Source organism: Pristis pectinata, chromosome 9 (assembly GCF_009764475.1).
Source record: "Pristis pectinata isolate sPriPec2 chromosome 9, sPriPec2.1.pri, whole genome shotgun sequence".
NCBI lineage: Eukaryota > Metazoa > Chordata > Chondrichthyes > Rhinopristiformes > Pristidae > Pristis > Pristis pectinata.
Window position 1 is genome coordinate 66,894,743 of NC_067413.1, and position 18,095 is coordinate 66,912,837.

An 18,095-nucleotide genomic window follows, 5' to 3' on the forward strand; every position below is an offset into this window, starting at 1 on the left:
AGCAATTTATATCCTGTGTGTAATATACAAGCAATGTCAGTGTATGTACTTTGCTACAATGCTTTCCCTTAATCTTCATGGTTTATTTGCAATAGCTATTACTTCATCTATGTTGTTCCTCTATGAATGGAAGTGTTTGGGTGCTTGTCAGCTAGTTGAGATTCAGGTTGCTTTTGTTTCCTTCTGTTTTTTGTTGTAATAGATGTGCAACTGAGCCAGCATTGCAAGTTCAGTGTTTTTGTCCACAACTCTTAAGGTTTATATACACCCATTCACAATATTCCAGTTTTTAAGACACAATGAGGGCCGAATTCTAGCATAATAAATGACTTCCCCCCCACCCATTTCTGATCAGTTATACTCATTTTATCCCTAACTTTTTTCTGTATTTGGCTGATAACAATCCCAGAGAATCTGTACAATTAATGTGTAAACAGTGTAAACATTCATGCCAAATCCCCACTCTTTTTCTATATCACAGACAATTCCAGTAGTTTCCAAACTTGGGGAGCTTTGGCACTCCACTGGAATAGATTAAACCATCTAGAAACCATGCTAACCAAGCAGAACTGATATCATGTAAACTGTCTTCCTTCACTAGTTTTCCACTTCTCAGAAATTGAAACATAACTGCTTATAATCACACTTCTGCTTCTGGAACTTGCTGTGTGCAAATTGGTTGTCATTTTTCATTTATTGCAACCAGGCCCAAGTTTCAAAAAATACTTCACTAGCTATAAAGCACAAGAAGATGTCTTGAGGTCGTGAAAGTCATCATATAAATTAAGTTTATATTTTCTTCATAACACCATGTTGTATGGGTGTGCAGCTAAAATCTTCTTTTGAAAACAGTGCTATGCTACAGAAAATTGGGTTAACTTTGAGCAAAGCAACTTTATACCCATTTCTAGATGTCTAGGTGCCTGTCAGGGAATTTAATATGTGATTTTTTTTTTGGTTGGACTTCTATTTGCCCCAGTACCTCTTTTCCAGTGGAAATCTCCCTCATATGATGTAAACCACAGTGTGATCACCAGAATTCATCTCCAGCATGATTTTTAACCTTGTTGGTTTGAACAATGTCAGCTTTATTTACACACTAACTTTATTTACACACTAACTTTATTTACCCTGAACCCATGTGATTTAACAAGCCTAATGTCAAAATGCATTTTTGTGAGATCTGTGACCTCCTGTAATTTCAGGCAAGGCCTTACACATATACTTGGTCTGTTTGCATGTAGAGGTAAAAGTCATTGGCACTCTAAACTACTGAGCGTAAGGTTCATTCTTGCTTGCTGCTGGAGATTTCTGCCAATCTCAGTTTGCTGCTCACTGCTGCATTATGGAGATCACTCAAGCACCAAACTCAAAGACAGAATATTTCATCCACTTTTCCTTTGAACCACTGGGGGTGGCATGGGGTGGCATTATTTGCATTTCAGGTTTCCCAAAGGCACAGGTATTCTTAGACTGCATTCATTTGGTATTACTCCATTTTTAGATTGCATTCGTTTGGCATTTCTCCTCCCTGACAACCTTCTGCTTGGAGTGCCTGTCTGGAGCCCAGATGGTTTCCATGGCTGCCCTGGATAAGGAATATGTCTTCTGCAGGTACTGTTCATCAGCCCATCCAGGGGCCTCTGACATCCCTGAGAACACTCTCCCACCTCCCACCTATCATCAATGCAGTATCTATTAATTAAGTAGCCACACTCGCCTGTGGCTGGGAGAGTGCTGTTGCATTGTGGGATTGCAGAGGTCACAAATATAGGACACTGCCTGTAGCTATAGTTAACACAATGATCCTTATTGTACCTTATGAGTTTTTTGAAACATCTATCCAATTAGTCCTACTTTTCTTTTTGTTTCTAATAGCTTTGCAAATTGTTGCATTTATATAGCATCTTCACATCCATTTCAGGTACAAAGCCAATTTTCACGTAGCAGGTTCCTACAAAAGGTAACCTGACAACCAAATAATCTTCTTTTCCATATTGATTGAAGGATTGTTTTCGACCAGAATACCAGGAGCAATCCTTGCAGTCCTTCCAAATAATGCCATAATCCTTTACATCCATCAGAGTGAGTAAAAGGGGTCTTTGTTTCATGGCATATCCAGAAGATTTTTACAATTTACTTTTGAATGATACTATTAATTCTGATTTGTCCATTCTTTCAAAAGCAGATTATGACAACTTATTTTTAAAATTTCATTTCATTAACTGTATTACTGTTCCTAATTTGTAGCAAACTCATGAAAAACATTTAATTTTTGTAATTACATGAGTGAAATATATTAACTCATGTGATAGTCATGTATTTTTGACTATTCTCAGTGATAATGATGCAAACTTTAAAACACTAGACCAGTTTTAAAAAAGTAAACCTTTTTATTTATATATATTTATATGTATATCTATATATATATATATATATAAAAGAAATACAAAATTTCAACACAATGAAAATGTTATCATGGCATTTCAGTTTTTTCTGAGCCTTCAACTTGTGGCACTGTCTCAGGTATATTGGAAGTAAGTAATGTCCTTCTGTTGTAGTGTCCCTTAATTATGCCAGAGTTGTTATTTTCATTCAGAATTTGTTTCTGTTTTTGTCTATTTAATGACTGTACAAGTCCAAGGACAACAACAGCTAATGAGTATTGACTGGTTAGCTTTCTTGGTTGCATGATAAGTGGATTTGGCTGCACTCTTCCCAGAAGAAAATATGTTTTAATCTTCCCTTCTTGTTCACTTATCCCTTTGACATATATCTCACCTCTGTACTCAAAGGCAAATCCTTTGTCCTTCAGGATAAGATACGTATCTTCAGGCACTTGAATTTTGCCACTAATGCCTGTGCTGTCCATGCGGCTTGCTAAATTTACAGTTTTACCCCAGATGTCATATTGAGGTTTCTTAGCGCCAATAACCCCTGCAACGACTGAGCCATGGCTAATACCTGGAAGTAGAAGTGCATTATCATGTAAGTTATTCAACTATTTCAATGTATTAAATCCTCCAGAAGTGGCAGTTGATGCCATGGCAGCCTAATTACATTAATCACCAACCCCTCCACTTTGAAATTTTGTTATTTCTTGAAAATATATTTTTATTATGGAATAAAGTCCCATAGGATATAGAATCTTGCCTAAATAGTTATTTTTTATGATTCCAGGGAAAGAATTTGGCAGTTACTATACAATGGAGCAGATATAACACATTACAACTGAGCTTGATCTGGTCTTTATCTTTTTTTTTAACATTCATACAAACTTTCCAGCAGAGGGTGGTGAATACTGATCATGAATAGCGATTGGGTTTCATTTATTTTAAGCCTCAGTTTACTATTCTGGATTAAAAAATTTGGCACAGATCACTGATTAGCTATGATACAGGATTGTGACTGCACTGAGTTATCATGGGAACATAAACTATTAACTCAACAACAACAGCAAAACTTCCAATAATATGGTGCCATTAACATACCAAAGCTTACCAAGGGTGTTATCAAATAAAAGAATTGAATTGAAATGAAGAAAAGTGCAAACCAGGAGTGGCAAATTTGTCAGTCTATATACACCAGTCATGACTAAGCTTAATTTTAAAATGAAATAACAAAATACAACCAGTTTGCTGAGAATTAATGATTGAATCTGCTCTGAAGCTCATGATAAACGACTTCAATTATATCAACATATTCATCTGGGAGCACACAAAGAAATTAATCATAGCACCATACGTCCATATCTTGAATTGGTATTATCTTGGAAAATATTGCAGTAATTACAGTTGAATCCTCTTAATCCTGTCCCCAAAAGTCAAAAAAAAATTCTTTTGCAGAAGCATCTTGCTATTGTCATAAAGCTGGCTTATGCAGTACACATTACCTGCCACTGTGTGTCATTGTAATACTTCATAACTGAGAGAATAAGGCGGCAATAATCAAGTATATAAATAAATGATTTAAACATATCATCCTTGTAAAATTAGCACACTAACATGTTCATGTATACTACTGGTGTTGGGCCAAATGGGAGATCAAAAGATTTACAGCCATTAAGCCAATGAATAATGGAATGAAGGACATAAATATTTACTTCAAATATTAGTGAGCTGAAATTAGATACTTAAAAGAATAACCTTAATTTTGGACAGAGGAAAAATACCAGTTGAAGTAACAGTTAGTAATCTGAAGATAGCTTTCTATTAAAAATATAAGTAATTAACTAGAAGTGCTACCTGATCTTAATGGCATGGTTAAACAGAGAACATAAAGGATAGAACATAGAACAGTACGGCACAGGTACAGCCCCTTTGGCCCCTCAGGTATGCACTGATCATGAAGCCAATCTAAATTAATCTCACTTGCTTGCACATGGTCCATATCTCTCTGTCCTAGACTGTTCATGTGTCTGTCTAAATGTTTCTGTCATCTATGCTTCCACCATCTTCCCTGGCAGTGCATTCTAGACACTTACCACTCCCTGTGTAAATAAAAATTGTCTCGCAATCTTCTTTAAACTTATCCCCTATCACCTTAAACCTATGTCTTCCATATTTGACAGTTCCACCTGGGAGAAAGACACTGACTTTGTACCGTATCTATGTCTCTCAGAATTTTATAGTTGCCCCTCAGCCTCCAGTGCTCCAGTGAAAACAATCCAAGTTTACACCTACACTTTTTACTACTTCCATGTATGTGTCTTCTGTGGCTCTAAATGAGGTACAGGTAAGCTTCTCAATTCTCTGCCCAGACTGTTGTAATGCTTTTTGTCTAAAGCCCTCTGACGACACGGGTAAAAGTAGCTGAGGTACCATCTTGGGTATTAGCCAAAAAATGGAAGCACTCTGAGCGGGGTTTCCACTTCAATATCTCTTGTCCCGTGATTCCTGCCATTCTCCTGTGCACCAGTTTGGTGAAGGTCAGTGATAGGTTTAAGGCCACAGCATTTGTAATTAAGACAGCACACGGCTGTGTAATTTTTGATCATGGCCTGCACAGATTCATTTGAGAAACGAGAGATCTGTGACGCAGATTTTCCATTGAGGAAAATAATGAGACTGGGAGCGCTTACTGTTACAATAGAGAATTTTAGGATTAGTTAGGATACTGTGGTCAAGTGAGTTTATTTTTCATGAAGGTTATTTCCACACCTGTTGAACCCCTGGCCTTCCTGGCACAGTGTGGTGCTGTACTGGACCCTGGCATGAGTTCTGCCTTCCACAGTGCTGTATGCTGCCGTGCTGGGAACCCAGTTGAAGACTCTGCTGACGCTCCTGCAGTGATGAAACAATTAAACTGATTTCATCACTGCTTGGCTCAACGCTGAGTAGGCCATTGAAGCAACGTGCAATGACTGCCTGTGGGTGCTGATGCTGGGTGAACTGGGGTGAGTGGTGCTGCTGCTCAGCACTGAGATGTGGGGCTCAGGGCTGCACCTTGGACACCATGGTGAGTGCAGGCATTACTGGGGACTGGCAGCAGTTGCTCCATGTGTTGGCAGATGTCCTAGATCCTGTGATCTCTCATCATCTGTTGGATATGATGGAAACTGCTATCTCCCCAGTGCTTTGTTTGGGCTGCACAGTTCTTCCCAGTCCAGAGATTTCTCTAGGATAACAAACTGAATGAAGAGAATGCCGTTTGTCTCAAAACACGACATTCTGCTGCCGGCATTTGTCTGGTACACGTCAACCAGGAACAATGATTTCATCATAGTGTGTTGCACAAACTATCCAACTGAAGGCAGCAGCCAGTGGTGTGAACATCCCGAGGGCCATGAAGCAGAGCTCGAAGAGAAGCAAGAACAAGAGCAGCAGGAAGGCAAGGAAGCCTGACAGCAAAATTCCAACTGAACATGAACGAAAGGCATCTTCCAAAAGTGCAGAGGAAGGAGTCACAAGCTATAATGAACTCCCTCCTAAAGAGATAATTTACACAAGGAGCCTGGTAAATAAATGTCTGCAGTGCAAACCAAGGTGAACCTCGCCAAATTGCAATCCTTGAAACCAACATAGTACACCAATAATCAAATGGAGACCCCAGATGACACATTAAATTTTCTTATATTCTGCTGTGTACGTCCATTTGCACTGAATATAATACATCAATGAATGACTTGCTGATCTTGTAATGTAAATGGCTTTCTACAAAATCTGCATCTTGCCTGATGAGTGGCACCTACTTTAAAGAATTCCTACCTCTGCACAAAAAACACTTTCCTCTGATCAGCTCCTCTCCATAGGCCTAAACCTTGTTTGAAATCTTGTATCTTTGGACTGTTTTTCAACATTAATGGCAGCTATTTAGCATTGTAGCCTAACAGCTACAACTAATTTACATAACATATTGATCAGGCTGGTATCTATTGAGTAGGAAGATACATTGAGGGACAAATATCTCAAACCAATGAAGTCCACACTCAATTTGCAATGGAAAATGTTTATGAGATTCTGAATGAGGTTCGCTTCAGCCATTATTTCAACGTACACAGTGAGGCACAACTGATCACCGCCAGTGATAGAAGCATTTCGTTCAATCCTGACATTATTTTTCATTTAAACTTTCTGACCTATTCCTGTTACAAAGAGGGGGCTTCTAGAGAGCAGCGAATATTGAGCAGATGTCTCATCTCACCATATAACTGTCCTCACTTTTTCTGCTGCTTAGAGGTGAGCATGAAAATTATTGTAAGAGTTGAATAGGCGGGCGATAGAATCTTAAGATAGTAAAAATTCACAGTGGAGGTCATATGTAATCACCACCAGAATAATATGGCATCAGTCAGAGTACTGCACAATTATGTGGTCTGCTACAGTGAAGTAGTAATTTTGAAGAGGAAAGCAGCACCCTATATCTAGCAGCTATCAAGGTCCTGACATGCATATTGGCAATCTTTTAAGGTGAGCCATGGAGTGTCTGCAACAGCTACCACTCCAGTTGTGACTTATTCCTTCACAATAAACGATGTTATTTGTCTTAAATTAAGTTTCATTTGAATAAACGTGTCTTGAACATTATTTATAAAATAAAGCAATATGAAATAATATAGCATTTGAAATTATGACATTTGTCTGTAAAATTTCATATCCTAGTGCCTTTCTAGTTTATTAGCCTTGTACGTGGGCTTCTTTGTCCTAGATAGTTGAGAGCTTCAAGTTCCTAGGTATGAATATCACTAACAATTTGTGCTGGTCTAGCTACATGGACGCTATGGCCGAGAAAGCAAACCAACATCTCTACTTCCTCAGAAGGTTAACGAAATTTGACATGCGCTCAATGACGCTCCAATTTTTACAGATGCAACATAGAAAGCACCCTATCTGGATGCATTACAGCTTGGTATGGCAACTGCTCTGCCCGAGACTGCAAGAAATTGTAGAGAGTTGTGAATGCAGCCCAGTCCATCATGCAAACCAGTCTCCCCACTATTGATTCCATCTACACTTCCCGCTGTCTTGGGAAAGCAGCCAACATAATCAAGGACCACTCCCACCTTGGTCTTTCTCTCTTCTCCCCCCCACTCCCATCAGGTAGAAGATATAAAACTTGAAAGCACATACCACCAGGCTCAAGGTCAGCTCTTATCAGACTCTTGAACGGACCTCTCATATGCTAAAAGATGAACTCTTGACCTCCCAATCAACCTTGTTATGGCCCTTGCACTTTACTTGTCCACCTGCACTGCACTTTCTCTGTAACTATAATACTATATTCCATCTTCTGTTTTCCTTTTTACTACCTCAATCTACTTATGTATGGAATGATCTGTCTGGATGGCATGCAAACAAAAGCTTTTCACTGTCTCTCGGTACATGTGACAATAATAAACTAATTTCAATTCCATTTCCTTGTGTGGCTGCAATCTGCTGACTGGAAGGCTGCTCTCTTTCCCTGCAAGTCTGCATAAATGTCCTTGATGACCTCACAGTAAAATAAGAAATACATAATGTAGCAAGTTGAGAACCGTATATGAATTAAAGGGTCCCTGATGGGACACCATTTATTTTTATTGTCTCCCTTCATTGATTGCCATGTGCTGCTCTTTTGCAGATAGAAGCACTGACCAAAATCTCTGCTATACGCTGCAGTCTGTGGCCACAATGGCAGGATCCTGATTGTGGCATGGAGCTCACAGGCACCACAGGGTCTGATGAGGACAAGGGCCTCACCGGTATGCTCCATAGCACGGGAGAACTGCTTAATTCTACAGTTTCCCCCTTCCCCCAGTTCACCCCTTCCTCCTGATTTTCCTTTCCCCATTTATCCCTTCCCACTGATTTCCTTCTCCCCCTGTTTTTTTCTTTCCTTCTTCCACCTCCACCACCCCATTTTTCCTCATCTCTATGGCAGCCTGCATGGCTAACTTGGAGAGACACCGACAACAACACCGACCTACATTCCAGCAGGTAGAAAGCAAATGAGGGGACACCTTGGGGACATAATTTTAAGAGGGGACATAACTTTAAGATGATTGGAGGAAGATATAAGGGGGATATCCGGGGTAAGTTTTTTTTACACAGAGAGTGGTGGGTGCGTGGAACGCACTGCTGGCAGAGGTTGTGGGGCAGATACATTAGGGACTTTTAAGAGACTCTTCGATAGACACATGAATGATAGAGAAGTGGGGGGCATATGGGAGGGAAGGGTTAAATAGATCTTAGAGCAGGATAAAGTGTCGGCACAACATTGTGGGCCGAAGGGCCTGTACTGTGCTGTAATGTTCTATGTTCCATGTTCTAGTACAGTAGCCACTGAGTCTCATAGCTCCTGCTGTGTGTGAAGGCACATACTGTCTTCTAATGCTTTTAAATGGGAGACAACTACAAAAGCAATTTCTTAAAACAAGAATTTCCTAATTTAGCAATTTTTTTGGTGTTTTCTGATTTGGTTTTAGGACAATATGTTACACCCAACTGATGTACCAAAAATGGACAAAATTAAATATCGAGGCAACTGTATTTAACATTTAAATACTAGTTTAAAAAATTAGAATTTTCCAGAACAAATAAAACCTTGAATTAACATGCATAATCAAGTTATACTCACCAACCCGAAGTTCAAAGTTATTGAAGGAATGTTTGTTTATTTCTTGTATGCTTTCATTTAAAGCAATGGTAAAGTCTGCCAGAGCACACAGATGGCCCCATTTCTCTTCACATTGCTGTATGTGGTAATTAATAGAAGTAAATTTTGATGACATCTATAACATACATGTGATAAATAATGCACTCTGTATAAATTGTTTATTTTTTTTTACCTGCTTTTCAGGAGACAATCCAGACACAGCCATATAAGTACTTCCAATAGTTTTAATTTTTTCAATGTCTTGAAATCGCTCTTCACCCAACAACTGCAAGAGGTATCAAAACAGATAAAGCAGCTGAACAGAATTGAGAAAGTGCACTATCCCAAAAATCACCTCCATATCTCTTTAGCCTTTCCCTGTTCTTCAATTCTCCAATAACTCCAATTCCTCTAATTCTGGGCTCATGTTCATCCCTGATTTTGACAGCTTTGCCTTTTCCCATTTTAGACTTTCCTCCCCAAATCTCTTCCACTACTTCCCTCTCCTCCTTCAAGTTATTCCTTAAGGTCCATATGTTTGAATAAAGTCCTAATATTTCTCATTCAAAAAAAATAGGAGAGGGATAAAATAGGGAATTATGAACCAGTCACCCTAATGTCAGTGGCAGGAACATTTTAGAAACATTAATCGAAGACAAATTCATTTGGCACTTGTAGAAATATTGGTTAGTGAAGAAAAGCCATCAAGCCTTGTCAAAGGCAAACTGTGTTTAACCAACTTGATTCTTTGCTGAAACAATACAGTGAGTGGCTAAGGATTGATGTCCATGGAATTAAAAGGGCAATGGTTCAACAGGATATAAATTAGTGATGGGAATGAAAGCTGTAAGCAGTTTTGAATGGTTGGGTTTCACATTGGAATGGTGTGAAAATATGGATTGATTTTGGGTCAAAATATATTAATGACCTGGACCAGTATATATAGCACAATTTCAACATTTGCAATTGACTCAAAACTTAGAAGTAAGAAAGTAGCAAACAAAGTTTAATGCAGAGCTATGTGAAATGATTCATTTTGGTGTAAAAGATAAAAGATAAACTAGAAGTTACAATTTTAAAAGGGGTAATAGAGAAATCTGGGTATTGTTTGCATTAAAAGTGTCTGTAAATTGCCAGTAAGAGTGACAGGACAAGTTGGGAAGATTGTTAAAAAGGCATATGGCTTTATAAGTAGAGACTGTGTATAAAAGCAAATAACTGATTAGTCCACACCTGAAATTTTGTGTTCAATTCTTGCCACTATCTTTTGGACAAGGTGCATAAGAGATTTAATGGAATGGCACCACACATGAAAGACCTCAGTTAAATGGAGAGTCTTGATGAACTGGGAGTAAACAAAGAGGTTATGAGGAAATTTCACAGACATGTTTAAAATCAAGAAACGTTTTGATAGCAAATAAGAAACTGGGACACATCGTCTGAAATGATTGTGACAGTAGATTCAACAATAAAATTAAAATGGAAATTGCAGAACCACATGAAATGGAAAATAAATGCTAGACTATGTGGAAAATATTGGAGAGTGGGACTAATTGCACGGTTCATTAAAAGTGTTGGCAATGACACTTGAGTTTTGAATTTTAGAGGTCTAGGGCTTTGGAAAATGTAAATTTTATGGCTCATTTCTCAAGTAAATCAGAAAATCAATATCTGTTTTTATATTAATTATTGTGAATGTGGATGTAAACTTTCTGTGGCTCCTAAAATGAATAATGTTACTTATGAGGATGCACTGATCTGATTATGTTTAAACCCTTTGTGGACTGTGTTAGGGGTTATTCTGGAGTTAACAGACTGCAGTAGAGTTTCTGTACCAAAACTAAAATCTGAGTGCATGGATCACCCTACTATTTCAATGTAGCAGTTGGACAATCTTCTCTCTGTACTCTACCAGCATCATACTGGGCAATGATTAACCTCCCCAACCAGGGGAGGCATCAACTCTGCATCTATCCTGTAAAGTCCCTTATGAATTTGGTACACTTTAATGGGATCACTTGTCATTCCTCTAAATTCAAGACAGCCTAGTCTAGTTAGTCTAGAGAGCCTAGTCTAGTCTAGCCAAGGCCTAGTTAGCTACATCTCTCTTTATACAACAAATCCACCATCCTAGAAATCAATCTGGTGATCTTTCATTGTACTCCTTCTATTGTAAGTACATCCTTCCTTAGAGACCAGACCGGTACACACTATTCTGGATGCAGTCTCCACATGGCCTATATAATTGGAACAAAATGTACTCAAATCCTCTTGCAGTAAAGGTCAGCTTATCACTTGTTTTAAAATTGCTTGCTGAATCTGTGAAGTAGCTTTCAGTTATTTGTGTGCAAGGACTCCTAGGTCCTCCGAACACCAACACATTTCAATCTCTCACCATTTGAAAGAAAATACTCCACCTCTCTATTTTTTCTACCAAAGTGGATGAGCTTACATTTTTCAACATTATATTCCATTTACCATGTCCTTGCCAATTCACTTTGTCTGTCTATATCCTTTGAAGACTCTCTGCATCCATCTCACAACCCACACCTAGTTTTGTATCATCAGCCAGACATGAATATATTACACTTGATCTCCTCATCCAGGCCACTAATATAGATTGTGAACAGCTGGGCTCCACTGATCCCCATGGCATTGCACTGGTCACAGCATCCCAACCCAAACATGATCTGTTTATTCCTTCTCTGTTTTCTGTCTGTTATTTAATCTTTCATCCATGCCATTATATTACCCTTAGTATTGTGCCCTCTAATTTTGTTCAATAATCTCTGTGTGATACTTTATGAAAGTCTTTCTGAAAATCCAAACGCACCACATCAATTGGTTTGCCCTTTATCTGTTCTGCAAATTATCTGTTCTGCAAGGTGGGGACAATGCTCTCTTGAATTCTATGCCCCTCTCCCACTCCCCAACATAGTGACGTGATAGTCGGAAATACAATGTGCAGCCTGCATTTAAAACCACATTTACCACAGCCAAAAACAGAAAAATGAATTGTAGTTACTATCCTTTGGCAAAGCAAGAATGGTTTCTCACATGCTTTACTATGAAGACAGTACCCATTATACTTAAACATCCAGCAAAGGAAATACAAGCCCAAGCCATGAAGTGCCAAGTTACCTCATCAAAATCCGCTATTATTTCATTTAGCAAACGTAAACATTCTACTCCTTGGTTATTCATTTCAGTTTGGGAATAGAAGTCTGCAAATCCTGGAATTGAGGCAAACATCACAGCCACAGACTCGTAAGACTGTGAATAAAGCTCCTGGTGCAAAAAAGAACAATAATGGTAATAAAGGACATGAGCAATCAACCACCTGGTTGTTAGAGTCACAGTTAATTTCTCATAATTTAAAGTTGTTTTGTGTGTAAAAGAATGAATTAATCAATAAGTTGTATTAAGCAACATGGAGGTTCAGTGATAAAAATCTGAATTTAACAACTTTTAATTAAGTTAAGTAATTATATTTGTCTGGAAATTATTCCTTGGGTTGAGAAGCAAGAAACATGGAATATGGTTGTGTCTGTGTGTTATATACCACCTCCAAAATTTGATTTCATTGAAGCCAATTAAAAATCACATGATTAGTGTTGTGAGAACATATGGAAATGAACCATTTTTACCTAGCATATATATTTTCCAAATTTGACTTCAATGATGAAATCAACCCAGTTCACTTTCCATGTCAAAGATTGTAGAGCTGAGGGTCATTAATATCCTTGTGTCAGCTATACCATGAAAGGGCATCTATCGGCAGCTTGACAGTCTGGACTAGTGCACTCTCTGGCAGCCAAGTGTTCATCCCAGCTGCTAGGATCATGTATTGTGAAGAGAATCAGCAGTCTGGGACAATAACTGTGTCGATTTTTCATGTAGAGCATTCATATTTCACCAGACAGAAATAATTTGACTTCTTTGCATTACCTTTTTCTTTCATGATAGGTTCTATTGGGCACACTGACTATGGAAGATGGTCTGGCTAATAGATTGTTGAAAGGTGATAAAATGTGTTACTAGATTTGTATGAATTCATGAAGTTCCCATCCAATTCCAGTGGAAATCTTGAACATCCTTGGCTTGCTTGTAGAAAGCAGAGGGTTGTGGTGGAGGGAGTGCATTCAGATTGGAGGTCTGTGACTAGCCGTGTCCCACAAGGATTGGTTCTGGGACCTCTGTTTTTTTGGTGATTTTTATTAATAACTTGGGTGAGGGGGTAGAAGGGTGGATTGGCAAGTTTGCAGATGCACAGAGGTTGGCGGTGGTGTGGATAGTGTAGAGGATTGTCAATGATTGCAGAGGGATATTGATAGGATGCAGAGCTGGGCTGAGGAGTGGCAGATGGAGTCCAACCCAGAGAAGTGTGAGGTGGTACACTTTGGAAGGACAAACTCCAAGGCAGAATACAAAGTTAATGGCAGGATTCTTGAAAGCGTGGAGTAGCAGAGGGATCTGGGGGTCCATATCCACAGATCCCTGAATGGTGCCACACAGGTGGATAGGGTAGTTAAGAAAGCTTAAGGGGCGTTAGCTTTTGTAAGTGAGGGATCGAGTTTAAGAGCCACGAGGTAATGATGCAGCTCTATAAAACTCTGGTTGGACCACACTTAGAGTACTGTGTCCATTTCTGGTCGCCTCATTATAGGAAGGATGTGGAAGCATTGGAAAGGGTGCAGAGGAGATTTACCAGGATGCTGCCTGGTTTAGAGAGTATGCATTTATGAGGAGAGACTAAGGGATCTAGGGCTTTACTCTTTGGAGAGAAGGAGGATGAGAGGAGACATGATAGAGGTATACAAAATATTAAGAGGAATAGATAGAGTAGACAGCCAATGCCTCTTTCCCAGGGCACCAATGCTCAATACAAGAGGACGTGGCTTTAAAGTAATGGGTGGGAAGTTCAAGGGAGATATCAGAGGAAGGTTTTTTACCCAGAGAGTGGTTGGGGCATGGAATGCGCTGCCTAGAGCAGTGGTGGAGGCAGGTACATTGGTCAAATTCAGGAGATTACTAGATAAGCATATGGAGGAATTTAAAATAAAGGGATATGTGGGAGGAAGGGGTTAGATAGCATTAGGCGAGGTTTAAAGGTCGGCACAATATTGTGGGCCCAAGGGACTGTATTGTGCTGTACTGTTCTATGTTCTATGAAAATACTGAAAGGACTATGTTGGCAGAAGGGAAGCATGGCAGGAAGCACATTGCTACAATTTTAACCCTGTCACATGGATTTTTGTGGAAGAGGAAGTTAACATCATCAAACAATATTTATTTTAGATGGTTAATCTAGTATTTTTATGGATGATACTATGTGATAATAAGGGAAGTGATTGCAATAGACTGTGGGAATACTTGCAATTAACGATTTTTCCATTCATTAAAGTGAATGCAAAAAAAATTGCTGAATGCAAGGGTCAGGAACCTTGGTAATTGATTTGATTAGTTTTAAATTTACTATCATGTAATGAACTTACATCATTGTCTCTTTCCTTTTCCAAGAAATGACGTGCAACATGACTTGGTAGAATATTCCGGAGCATATTCTCATTATGTTCTCGAAGCTCTTTCATTTCATTAACTTCCTCTTTTGCTTGAACACGCCAAAGGAAATCCAGTCTCGCTGTGTATTCCAGCTATAGAGTTATTTGAAAAATAATGTAATTTCTTTGTGTTTATTTTATTGAAAAATGTTAATTTCCTCAAATTTTGTCAAATAGAATTTACACTTTTTTTAAAAGGAATCCATCCTTCAAACCTTTGCAAAGAGAGCATAATCTATCGTGTTCCTTTCCTTTCATCTTATATCATTCAGATCAATGTTCTGCAAATTTCTACGATGCTGGCTTAATGTAGATAGAGAAATATATAGTATTATGAATATTGTAGGATAAAAATACAATTGCTTATATTTTTATAAGCTAACTTGTAGCTTAAAGTTGACACTACAGTGAACGACACTAATACTTGATCCAAGCTTTCAAACGTGGGATACACCTACACACATAACATGCAACATGTTTGATGCTGTGAAGTTGATTGATAATAATTTGAATCACAACCATGAAATTAAACACTCACAGTAGGATACTCAGAGGGAAGAAAATCTTAACGAACCCTGCACCGGTGTTAAAGGACCTTCAACTACATGCAGGTTTATTGGAGATTGAGTTGGAGTAGAACACACCACATAAAATGTGGCTGACAGCTACACGTGGACATCTTGGACTAATATTGAGAGAACATTGGCTTTTCTTGCTGCAAAGAGAGCTACATTACCAGTAGTTAGATTGAACCCACAAGGTCCACAGAAGCAGAAAGGGAAAGGCCAAAGGCAAGGGTAACTTGTTTGGGGAGACTGAAGGCTGAGACTCTGCTGAGGATCACCCAAGGGCCTTTTTTAAGTTGTCCAGGGAGCAAAGCATCAGGAGGGAATGGTTTTCTAGGTCAAAAGTGGCAGAAATCAGATACCTTCTGCAGGGAAGGCCAACCACTCATTCTTGCCTTTAGATCTGAAGTTCATTACACCCTGAACTGCTTATCATTCATATTGTACCAAACAGCACTGGCATACATGCCACATTTTCCAGTTTGCCACCCAGAATTGTATTTGTATAAAGGCATTCTACTGACAGAGAGGGGAATTCATCTTCTTCTTAAGTAGAGATCTGCAGGCACAGTGAACAGATAGATTTGCTGAGATTGTGTATTTTCAGAAGGTTCAAGGATTGAACCACTGTACTCTTGAGGTACTCTGGGCTCCATGTGTGCATACGGAACCCTTCGTGAACCACAATGGTCACTTCTCCCTCACAATGCACAGATTTACTGTGATCACTAACAAATAAACACTTCTTTTTTCTCAGCTGTCTCTTGCTCCCACCACGTTTCATCACTGCAGCAGAGGATGGGATTTGGGGGGAAACAAACTGATTTTTTATTATGGTGCAACATTGCCACAGTCCTTATAGTATACACCACTTTTCAACAGGAAGGCAGCAACATATGAAGTCTAATTTTTTGTTACAAGGAGAACCTCACCCTACATCACCCAGTCATGTGAGTTTTTCAACCAGGTGGCCATTCTACAGTTTGAACATCAACCAAATTTCCCATTGACTATCCACACATCTGCAATTCCCTTGTAGGTAGCAAGAAAAAGAAACTTTGCTTAGCCCAGTTTATGCATCTACAAAGATGCATATCACTTGACTATTTTAACATCTTATTTGGAAATCCTCTCATGAAAATCTATTACCTCTCCCCTCTTTGCTCATCCATTCACAGTGTTGGAGCTCGAAATGCTTGTGAGATGTGAGATGTACAAATGGCGAGAAGTGTACAGAAGTTAGTAGAATGAATTGACCTGATGTGCAATGTCATGGCACTGGACAGTCCTCAGAGCATAACTGTGGGTACTGATCTCTCCCCACCTCCTTCCACTGGTCCTTCATTTCTGCCTTTAGTGGCTCTCAGGGTCTCCTAATGTGCAGATTCTTGTGCAGTTGTCCACTTGCCCCTGAATCTCATAGCGAGCATCTGTGAAATAGTGTGCTCACCTTGTGCCAGGGTTACCACTGCAGTTATCAGTACTACTTAAGGAGCATAATCCTTTACAATGTTGGATGGATTCAATAATCACCTCCCCTTTAAGAGGCACAGGCATACCATAAACTAGCAGTCAATGGTTTCAGCAGGTACATGGTGCTCCTGAAATTATACGTACTTGCCCGAATGAAGAAAACACTATGATGGGTTCCTGCTCAGCACACGACTATGCAAGCATTCTAACTGTACTGGGCAGAATTGCTTTGGGTCCACCACACATTACCATGTTAACATCTGTTTTTATTGGGTACTAAATTTCTATCATCCCTCAAAATTGCATTATGCAAATATTTTTCATTATATGCATCCTGGCCCTTAATTATTTTGAATATACATCTTCTATTTCTTCAATATTTCCCTCCTTTTAGAAAAGGATGAATTGGTACTTTTTTCAGTCAGAGGACTTAAAGCTTTTTCTTGAAATCCTGCCTTTTGCTTACGTGGGAAAACAATTAATTGATATTTGCCTAGGTATTAATGCACTCTACTCATAGCCCATGTGATTTTCCTACTATTAGTGTTAATGGACATAACATAAAGCAGGTTGTGAATCAGGCACATTTACCTTCATGGCTGAAACTCTGAAAATTGCAACACATACTAAATCACAAGCCATTCAATGAGTCCTAATGGAAACCTTTAACCTCATTAAATGACTGTGCTTAAAGTGATCCTGAATAGTGAGTGTTGCCTGGTGACTAAGCAACCATGGAAGACACCTCAGGAAGCCTGAATTTATTCTTCAAAAGCAAAGAAAAGCCGCAGATGCTGAAAATCCAAAATAAAGGCAGAAAATGCTGGAAATATCCAGCAATTTAGGCAGCAGCTGTGAATCTGTCAAAAGAGAAACCGTTAATGTTTCAGGTTGATGACTTTTTATATGTTTTGAACTCCATAGGTGCTGCTTGACTTGCTGAGTATTTCCAACATGTTCTGTATCTTTTCTGACCGGACATAACAGTGCATTACCAGCAGGAGTTGCTGGATAGTGAACAAAAGCTTTGATGACAGTGAAAACAGATTTTCACCAATGGCCTTATTGTAATCTTTTTACAAGTAATACAACCCATCTTTGTTGTAATAAACAAAAAAAACTTACATAAAATTGTGGACTACTGAGAATAGACACAGATACATATGCAAACATTTTCACAGTTGTACCCAAACAGCACTGCACCGATAGGCACAGAGAGCACTACACATGGATACAAAGGATGTGAAAAGCAGGCACAGAATTTTAACACCGATGTGTACCTCACTGCTATCAAATTGGTATTTTGTTTAATGGACAATAACTTTAAAATACTCCCACTATCACATATTTTCCAGTGTCATGAACCTTTAGACACTTGGTAAACATCCCTAATATATTAAGGTGAAAATAATGGTCTCCCTCT

General features: G+C 38.9%; 1 protein-coding gene across 2 annotated transcripts in view; it reads right to left on the reverse strand.

Annotated features, from left to right (window-relative positions):
* Positions 1-2,476: 2,476 nt before the first annotated feature.
* Positions 2,477-18,095, reverse strand: part of adcy8 (adenylate cyclase 8 (brain)) — a 97,580-nt gene continuing 81,961 nt past the window's right edge. For both annotated transcript variants that reach the window (XM_052023382.1, XM_052023381.1), the window contains 5 exons: positions 14,568-14,726; positions 12,214-12,360; positions 9,266-9,358; positions 9,055-9,169; positions 2,477-2,964 (listed from right to left, as the gene is read on the reverse strand). In XM_052023382.1, the coding sequence (XP_051879342.1) occupies positions 2,477-2,964; positions 9,055-9,169; positions 9,266-9,358; positions 12,214-12,360; positions 14,568-14,726 (1,002 nt within the window). The remainder of the gene's footprint in view (positions 2,965-9,054; positions 9,170-9,265; positions 9,359-12,213; positions 12,361-14,567; positions 14,727-18,095) is intronic.